This window comes from Mastomys coucha, unplaced genomic scaffold (genome assembly GCF_008632895.1).
Source record: "Mastomys coucha isolate ucsf_1 unplaced genomic scaffold, UCSF_Mcou_1 pScaffold22, whole genome shotgun sequence".
Lineage (NCBI taxonomy): Eukaryota > Metazoa > Chordata > Mammalia > Rodentia > Muridae > Mastomys > Mastomys coucha.
This window is the reverse complement of record NW_022196905.1, coordinates 130,647,336-130,656,737: the sequence shown is the minus strand read 5'-3', so window position 1 is coordinate 130,656,737 and position 9,402 is coordinate 130,647,336. Positions and strand designations below refer to the sequence as shown.

The window sequence follows — 9,402 nt, the reverse complement described above, 5'->3', positions numbered from 1 at the left end:
GGGGGAAGCTTTGGAAGGGAAAAACTTGACTTGCGGGGGAGGGGGACCGCCAGTGGGTCGCGCAGAGTGCTGGATCGTCCCCGGAGAAGGGAGAAGGTGCAGAAGGAAGGCTGCAACTTTCTACCGAGCGCAGGCCCCTGCGAGATCCGGTCTCGGGGCGCTTTTCCTCCCAGGTCACCGATCGGTGCAGACAGACTTAGCTGCGTGTCTCAGGGACTTCCAGGGCTCCCCCCTCGGTGACCGATCGCTTGCATCACTCCAGCCCCTCACTTTCTTTCGCGAGGGGTGTGTTCTGTCCTCTCTGCAAAGGGACCCCGGGAGCTATGGAGCAGGCGTCAGGTCCGCTCCGAGCTGCCTTCTCCAGCCCGGTTCTCGAAAGCAAAGCCCCGGGGGCCCCGCTGGACTGTAAGGAGACTGATTGTGGTTCCCCATCGCCTCGAGGGGATGGTATCGGGGCTTCCCAATCCGCGGCAGAGCTGCCGGCGTGCCCAGAGGATGCTATTCTGCCTGCCACCCCTCATCGGAACCAGCTGCTCGCCCTCGGGGTCCTCCCTGCTAGTGCTAGCTCCGTCTTCGCGGCGCCTGGACAGCCCCGGGATTCTGCCAGGTGGATGTTGTGCGTAGCCGGAGCCAAGTTGAAGGTGAGAGGCAAATGAGCCCTCAAGAGCTTCGATCATTGGGGACACCAGAGAGAGGGGACAGTCTTGTGGTCTAAAGAGGCAACCTTGCCCTGTGTGTATGTGTGTGCGCGCGCGTGTGCGTGCGTGCGTGTGTGTGTGTGTGTGTGTGTGTGTGTGTGTGTGTTCCATAACATCTCTAGGGAACCGCCTTTGCTCCCAACTCTAAAGTGTGCTTGAACATGAACTTGAGTGAACTTTTCTAAGCCGGAGGACTGGTGATATTTATTAACCCACAGCACCCTTAGGAGTCTGAAACAAACGAACTCCGCATGTAGGCCTGTAGGAAACGAAGCCGATTGGATTAAAACATTTCTAAGTGGAGTGAAACAACTTTTAACTGTGCTTGCTTTTTCTGCCCTTGCCTACGTGAGGACGATAAGGCAGACTCATACTCATTATGAAATTTCCTCCCATTTCTCTCTTAACTAGGAAGGCTATGTGAAATATGTATTTCTGATAAGATTAAAGCTTAAAGAAGTTTGAGTATTTATTGACTAAAATGGATTACTCCATAGTCTATTGTGTAAATTAGATTCCTGAATGTAATGAACACAGCCGGATGGCATTTTTTGATTAATTGGTCTACCCTATTTTAGTAAAAATAGCTCCCTTTTACCATAATTTAATTCCTGTGCTTACTGTAAAACCCGTTGTGGAATTTTAAGAAACCTTAATTCCCCCCCCATGTGACATCCTAGTTTAATATCAATAAAGTTCTTTTATTACACATTACCAAAGTCCAGAAAAATGATTTTGAGAGTTATTAGATTTTATGAACTCAGTGTCATCCCCCCCAGCCACCCATGGATTAGCGTTCCTGGGGATCTTGAGGACATTTAAGCAAATGGCTTCATGGAAAGTTTCCCTTATGGTTGACATGAATGAACTTTATGTTGATCTTAAAGTCACAACAAACCATTCAGTTTAAGCTCTGTTCTTGTCAAGGAGCCTATTGGTAGATAATGATTTGGCCTTAGGTCGTTTCAGCTGCTTCCCTGGATGGACAAAGTTTGACAGCTTTTCTTGAACTTGGAATGCCAAAGGCCAAGTATGAGTCTGGACTGCTCCTTTATCTGCAAAGGGGTCCAGGAATTTTGAGTTGGTATCTGGTTGAGGTTCTTCTTTTCTCCCTGATGGGGAGCTGGGGGATTTTGGGTGAGTATTCTTTAGGTTACTCTGGGAGCTTAGTGTAGGTCTTGGCTGAGTCTCTTGGCAGGGCAGGAGTGGCTTAGGTCTAGGTAAGGAGCAGTAGGTCCCCGTGCTCCCGGGAGCGCCAGGTTCTTATTCCCCTGCTTCTTGGGTCTTAAGACAACTTGGGGACTTGAAGTGGATGTATGCCCCTGAAGAGAGTTTCTGAAAACTAGCCTGTTTCCTTTCTCATCCCTAACCAAGGCTTGTACTGCAAAAAGTTAAGAGTGCCCGAGTGTTGCTAAGACGAGTTGAACAAGTTTCCATCCTGTCTCAGACTTGTAAAAACCAACTTTTTTTTTTTTTAAAAAAAAGAGAAACACCATTGTATAAATGTATCTCTTAAATACATGTTTGAGAAGAGGTATATTTAACTCTTGTAACTTGTTTTCGGATTAGTGGAGCTCTGACTGTTGAGGGGATGGGGCCGGCCTATGGCTGTATCCCTTCGGGGTACTTTCTTTGTAGTTCGACCTGTTCTTTATTGAGAATCCTCTGCAAAAGTGAACTTCAAAAATGTTCTTTTCTCAAGTCAGAGAACAAACTCAGTTTTTGCTGCAAGTCTATTTTCTGGTTGCGTTTTCCCCCCTCCACTTCTGGAAGCGCTCACATTGGTGTTTGTATATGTGTTCCTGCAGCCCAACACTGCTTCTTGTAATAAGTATATAATTTCAATTAAAATACCCCATTTAGTTAGTGCCTTTGATAGGACAATGAACGAACAAATGATGCAGGACACTCCTGGTTTCTTTGCTTGGTTCTTTTAATATAGGTGTCTTAGGAGTCTGGTTGTGGGAAGGGTTATTATCAGTTGCTCAAAGCTTTTGCTTGGGTGAAGGCCCCCCCCCCCTTTTTAAAGGCACTAGTCAGTGCAAGGATAAAATAAATGCAGTAGCTCTTGATGGGGCTGAGTGCATGGAAGCTGTTTGGCCTGTCTTCCATCAGCACTCGAGTCTACGTTGGAAAGGGGAACAACAACTCTGTCTACCCAAGAATTACTCTCTCCTCATACCCCTAGCTGACCTGTTGTCTGGGCCACCCCACTGAGCCCAGGATATTGAAGTTTTAAAAATCCCTTCTCAGTTGATAGTCAAGAAGAAAAACCTACCAGTGTGCGGGAGCTTTCCATTGATGATCAGAGCTTCTTCTGAGGGTGTAGAAAAAACAAGGCCAGAGATAGAAGTCCTATGTCTCCATTCCACAGTGAGGCGAAAGGAGGGTAGATTTGTTAGGGGAAATTTCATCATATGAAAAACCTTTCAGAGACAGGCTCCGTTCTTGCTCTTGGTTCCTTTTATAGTTTATGAAAATTTCATGTATCTTGCTGGTCCATAACACAAATGCCTGGTCAAGGCTACTGTAGTAAGTTATTCTGATATATAGGGTTGTAAGTGACTATAGGAATCATTTTAGATTTATTTGAAATTTAATATGTAGCTTTAAAGTATAGTTGCCCTTCCCAAGGAAAGTCTGATTTTTATTAGTCATTGTCAGCGGCAGAAATGTGTCTACCTCGTCCGTTTGTTTTGTCTGAAGCTCTGGGTTATTGCTGCCGCAGAGAGATAGTTTTGGTTTCAATTGAAATTCCCCTGCCTCTGATTGTTTAAACCAGACCCTTAATCTCATTTTAACATATTTTAACCATTCAAAAAAAAAAAAAACCTGGAAAACTTGTTTTGTGTAAGTAGCAAGCAAATGTAGTTTAAACACTCCAGCAATTCTGGTATCTAATTGGAAACAGGTGGAACTCTTGGACTCTTGCACATGAGTCTGACCGTAGCCAAGTGGAGGGGCACTGCTGGTGGTTATTCATTTTTGTTGGTGGTATTTGAAGAGAGGCCACAGCCTTTCCTTACCCCATATTACTCTTCACCTGGACATCCTAGTCATATTTGAGAGAAAAAGGATCTCAGAGGCCATAATTGATCTTTTTTTTTTTTTCTTTTCTTCTTTTGGTTTTGGTTTTGGTTTTTGTTTTGTTTTTCTGAGACAGGGTCTCTTTACATAGCCCTGGCTGTCCTGGAACTCATAGACCAGGCTGGCCTCAAACTCAAAGATACACCTGCCTTAGCTTACCGAGTGCTGAGGTTAAAGAAGGCATACCACTAGCTTTGTTTTTTTTTAATGGAAGAATAAGTTTACATCTTATGATAGCCTGATGGTGAGTTAAGGTCAGTGACAAGTCCCTTTACCTAAAGATCCTACATGTCACATGGAATCCTCACTGAAAGCCTTGAGAAGGTGTGCTTGCCCTGGGGTGCCTTTTCACTAACACCAGTGCCACAGTCCCCTGAGAACTGTTGGACAGTTTTCCATTTCAGTTTCTGAGGGTGTGCTCTTGAAAGCTACTTGGTGGCCTTGAGTTTCTATCTGTTCCAAGTCAGGTCTTCCTGTGTCTGTAGTTACTGGGTTTTGCTAAGGATCATCTGACATTGTTGGTCTTGGTCATGTCTTTGGCTTTCTTTAGTTGCACTTTTTAAATTATTTGTTAATTTGTTGTTAGGATCTTTATAGAACAAGCTGGCCTCAAATACAAATCTTCCTGCCTTGCCCCCACCTCCTAATGCTATCATTATAGACATGAACCACTGTTCTTAGCCCTGTCTCTCTTTTCTGAGTTCTGAGAAAGCTGGTGAGGAGAGCACTGCTTGGCAGAGGAGGGTGTATGTATCCTTGCAGAGAGGGGCCTGGGATTGACGGACCCTGTGTTCTTGGCCTCTGTGGTGCTGTACTCAGAATGCTTCTGAGTTCCTAAAAAGTGCTATGATATCGTTCACATTAAATGATACAGTTACAAAAAATCCGAGGGTGAACACAGTTTTTGAAAGATGTCTAGTTCATTGTAAACCTCTTCAGGTTTTAACGCTGTGTCTGGCATGGTGGTACACACACCTTTTATCCTGGCACTGGGCAGGCAGCCTAAGGCAGGTTAATCTTGGAGTTTGTGGCCAGCCCAGTCTACATAGTGAGCTCCGGTGAGATCCTGTCTGAAAAACAGACAAACAAAAGATTTTTAGGGCTGTGGGTGGCGGGTAGATGGATTGCCTAGCATATAAGAATCCAAAGGTTCCATCCCAGTGCTGAAAAAAGTTACAGTAAGTAAGAGATGTCAATTTCTTAATTTTCATCTGATTTCTTTTTTCTTACTGTTGGAGGCCGCAGGCATTTGACAGGTATTTTGTGTTTCATAGAGCCTTGGGCCATGGGAAATGGGTAATAGAACTCCGGGTTGGGGGTGTCTCTGAGAGGAAAGGAAGTCAGACCGAAGGCTACTGGGAAGACACCCTGAGAACAAGGAAGCAGTAGCCTAGGAGGAGATTCACACTGAGTAAAACTGACTAGGTCCTGCTTCCTTCCATTAAAGCAGAGCCGGGAAGGTAGGCCACACCTTTCTAAGATAGACACCCCAGTCTGCAGCCTAACTCCATTCACCCTGCTTTGAAATCAAGGATGCTCTCAAGTGTTTGATTTATGCAGTTAATGCTGCAGGAAGTTACTAGAGCTTGAGCTCCAAGCTGCGGAGTAGCTGGTTCTTCACATTACCTCGAGCGAAGCTGCAGTTGTACTTGCTCAATAAGGAAATGCAGTTAACATTGTAAAAAGGTGCCTATGGTTGCTTGCAAGGCATCCCGAGTTATGTTAAGGGAGAAACAAATGGACAAAATAGTTTTTTTCTTAAGTGAATATTACAGAATCGAGCAGTAGAATACTGTTCATACTGTCACTAAAATGTATTTGGGTATTGACAGCTTTTTTTTTTTTTTTTTTTTAAAGATGGAAGAGGCTCTCAGATCTCTCTACCTGGCATATAAACAAACCAAAGTGAGGGCTGAGGATATAGTGCAGTTTGGTGGAGTGCCTGCCACCTCACCAGGCTCTAGATGCCACACCCAGCACTATGGTGCATATCCATAAATCCCTATACTGGGAAGGTAGATGAGGGATGATCAGAAGCCGTCCTTGAATACATAGAGTTTGGGGGCAGCCTGGGCTAAGTGAGGCCCTGACTGAAAAAGTAAAACATACATCAAAGCCACAGCTCAAGAGCTTCTTTCTACTGCCTTCCTCTAAGCAAGGTTCTTTCAATTGGGTCTTTCTCCTTAATAAATTGTGACTTTTGTTTTCTAATGTGATTTGATGTTTTAAAGATTCAAAACCATGTGAACTCATTTTAAGTGCTCATTAGGTCGTTCTCTTGGACCTCTGAGTACTGTGGTTTATTGCCATGTTTACTATGTTAAAAACTGATTTGATGAAAGTTAGTAAGATGGGGCCTGGGGAGATGGCTCGGTGAGTAAGAGCCCTTGCTGAGAAGGCAAACAGAACCTACTTTAAATCCTCAGCAACTGTACAAAAATAGGGTATGAGGAGCATGCCTGGAACTCCAGGTTATGGGAGAAGAGACAGACTGACCCCCAGAGTTCCCTAGTGAACCCAGCCAAAAGATGAGCTTCAGGTTCAGTGAGAGACCTGTCTCAGAAATAAGCTGGAAAGGGAGAGAGGAAGGAGGAACCTGCTTTCTTTCCCCTCTGGCCTCTGCATTGAGTGCTTGTACACATAGGTGCTCATATACCCCTGCCCTAGGCTTTTTTATAAGTTAGTAAATGACACAGAAGGCAAACGATGTGCATGTACTAAGAGTAAGGCTAGAGGACAACTTGGGAGCGAGGTCTTTCCTTCCACCATGAGGTCCCAGAGATGGAGCTCAGGTGATATGTGGTGATATGTGCCTTTATTGGCTGAACCTTCTTTTTGGGCCTGGAAGGCAAATTTGTTTTTCAAGAGCTGGGAGCTGCAAACCTCAGCAAGGCCTGGGGGCTGATGGGTAAGGAATGGCTACTGTGGAGCCGCCCTAGCCTTCCCAAGGCAGCCCCAGCTCTGTCACCTTTGCCTGTCATTCTTGCTCTGCTCCTGCCCTGCCAGATGCGTCATCTTGTCATCTTCAGTGTTATGACAACTGTTTTTGTTAAACCAAGTATTTGTGGTACTTCCTTATTTTGAGATTTTTGTAAGATAAGATGTAAATGAAAATTTAAATTACTTCTTGAGGAGATTAGACATTACAACTTTTTTCTTTTAATTGAGGTTTGGAAAGGATTTTGTTTTTTGTTTTTTTGTTTTTTCTTGGAGATGTCTACATTCTTTTGCTCTGATCACTGTTTTCTTGTGTCATTCCCTAAGGCTGGGCAGATACTGGTGAAACAAATACATTAAAACATTTTTGTTTTAAAAAATTTTTTTATTATTAAATGTATGAAGTGTATATGCATGTGTGTGTGTGTGTGCGTGCGCATGTGTGTATGTGTGTTTGTGTGTGCATGCACATGTAGGTGAGAGGACAACTTTCTGGTGTTAGTTTTCTCTCTTAACTGGGGTGCTAGGGATCAAACTCAGGTCTTGAGGATTGTGTGACAAGCACTTCTCACCTGTTAAGCTGTGCTTCTGGCTCAATCTATTCTTTTGTTTTATTTTATTTTTATTTATTTATTCTTTATTTATTTATTTATTTTTTTTGAGACAGGGTTTCTCTGTATAGCTCTGGCTGTCCTGGAACTCACTCTGTAAACCAGACTGGTCTCGAACTCAGAAATCTGCCTGCCTCTGCCTCCCAAGTGCTGGGATCAAAGGCGTGCGCCACCACCGCCCGGCTATTTTATTTTTTTAATGTTTTGATCCTCTTATCTCAGCTTCTTCAACATATCCCAACAGGGTGTGCTGTTGTGACCAGCCATTTTATGGTTTGAGACATGATTTCAGGCTGGCCTAGCACTGGCTATATAGCCAAGAATGCCTCCAGGCTGTGCTCTGTTCTTTCTGTTCTCCCCATGCTGGTTGGTCTAGAACTTGAACTGCTGTGGTTCCACGGCATATTGCTCTGGGCTGCCTTCGCCAAGAGCAGGGGGCGCTGCTCAGACCCTTTCTTTCTTTCTTTTTATTTATTTTATGTCTGTGAGTATACTGTAGCTGTACAGATGGTTGTGAGCCTTCATGTGGTTGTTGGGAATTGAATTTTAGGACTTCTGCTTGCTCTGGTTAGCCCTGCTCGCTCCAGTCAACTCCGCTCACTCAGTACCTGCTCACTCCAGCCCAAAGATTTATTTTATTATACACAAGTACACTGTAGCTATCTTCTGACACACCAGAAGAGGGCGTCAGATCTCATTGCCGGTGGTTGTGAGCCACCATGTGGTTGCTGGGATTTGAACTCAGGACCTTCAGAAAAGCACTCAGTGCTCTTACCCGCTGAGCCATCTTGCCAGCCCTCTTAGACCTTTTCAATGGAAACAAAATAAAACAAAACAAAACTATGTATCCTAGCACACAGACCTTAAACTCAGAACAGAGCCTAGTTACATTCTGTGTTACAGCTGCCAGGCGTTGGAACAGAAAATTGGGGCAATTGGCTGTGGGAGCTGCACTCATGCCAGTGTCAGGACACTCACAGACTGGCTTGCCTATTTCAGTTTTACCTCAGTTTCTTGCTTTCGTAACAGCCCATGCTCTCACATCTTCCAGCCAAGTGGGAGACAGGTTCAAGTTGGGATCATGTTTCTACTCGGTAGGCTGACTGCTGCTAAGAACTTCTTGCAGGTGATGAGCCTTTGCCTGAGCACAGGGAACCTGTAGGGCGGCCGGTGCTTTATCTGGCCCTACCATACTACAGTGATACATTGTCACCTGAAGCTGGCCATCCCAGAGGGAAGGAACTGCCTTCCTTTTCCACCTTGTCCACTATTGTCTTCAGCTCGGGCATTTTTGGTTTGTCAGTACAACGTGGGGTTGGGAAAGGAAGGATATGGCCAGTTATGGTTGAAGGTCATTGTCAGGGAGTTAGAAGTGGGTTGCAGTTGTTTTACATGGCTTCGTGTTGGTATGTAATTATGTTGTCATCCCATAGTTTGATGATAGTTTAATGAAATCTTTGTGTGTGTGTGTGTGTGTGTGTGTGTGTGTGTGTGTGTGTGTATGTGCATGCACACACACTGTTCAGAGGTTGTTTATTGCTGGTGAGATCTTGTCTTTTCTAACACACACTACCTAAGTTTGTAATCTTTACTTGTTTCAAAATTGTCCATTCGAAGCAGGTTGAAATCCACGGCAGTCAGCTGCCAGATGAATCTTCTCAAACCATTGATTTCATCATGTTGTACCTGTCCGTAAACACCCACAGCAGCTTACTCTGGCATGGAATGGAGACCACATTCCCCAGGCTGGCAGACAGAATTTCTGATAGATGTCTGTCTTTACTGCATCCAAACCTTTCATTCCAGCAGAAGCAAACCCAGAGTCTTCCTAGTGTGTGGACATTGCCCCGAGCAGCTTCCTCTGCACATCCATCTGAGGCTTCAGCCTGATTGCATGCATTCCTTCCCGCTCTTCCTCCTACTCTGGAGGAGTGGCAGACTCCCTTTGGGATGAGGCCGACTGAATGGCAAGGAGGAGGCTTTGTCAGTGTGCCTGGGGCTGCAGCGGGCAAGGAAGGCCAAGTATGGGGGCAGGGGGTTCCTGGGAAACAGTTATTAGTGGCTGGGGG

General features: G+C 44.9%; 1 protein-coding gene across 4 annotated transcripts in view; it reads left to right on the top strand.

The window, feature by feature from the left end:
- Positions 1-9,402, top strand: part of Cux1 (cut like homeobox 1) — a 327,459-nt gene that overhangs the window by 1,485 nt on the left and 316,572 nt on the right. For 2 of the 4 annotated variants that reach the window (XM_031338270.1, XM_031338269.1), the window contains exon 1: positions 46-641. The exons of the other annotated variants lie outside the window; for them this stretch is intronic. In XM_031338270.1, coding sequence (XP_031194130.1) covers positions 324-641 — 318 coding nt within the window. In that variant the 5' untranslated portion in view covers positions 46-323. Of the gene's footprint in view, positions 1-45; positions 642-9,402 lie in introns of those variants that run through there. 4 annotated transcript variants of the gene reach the window in all.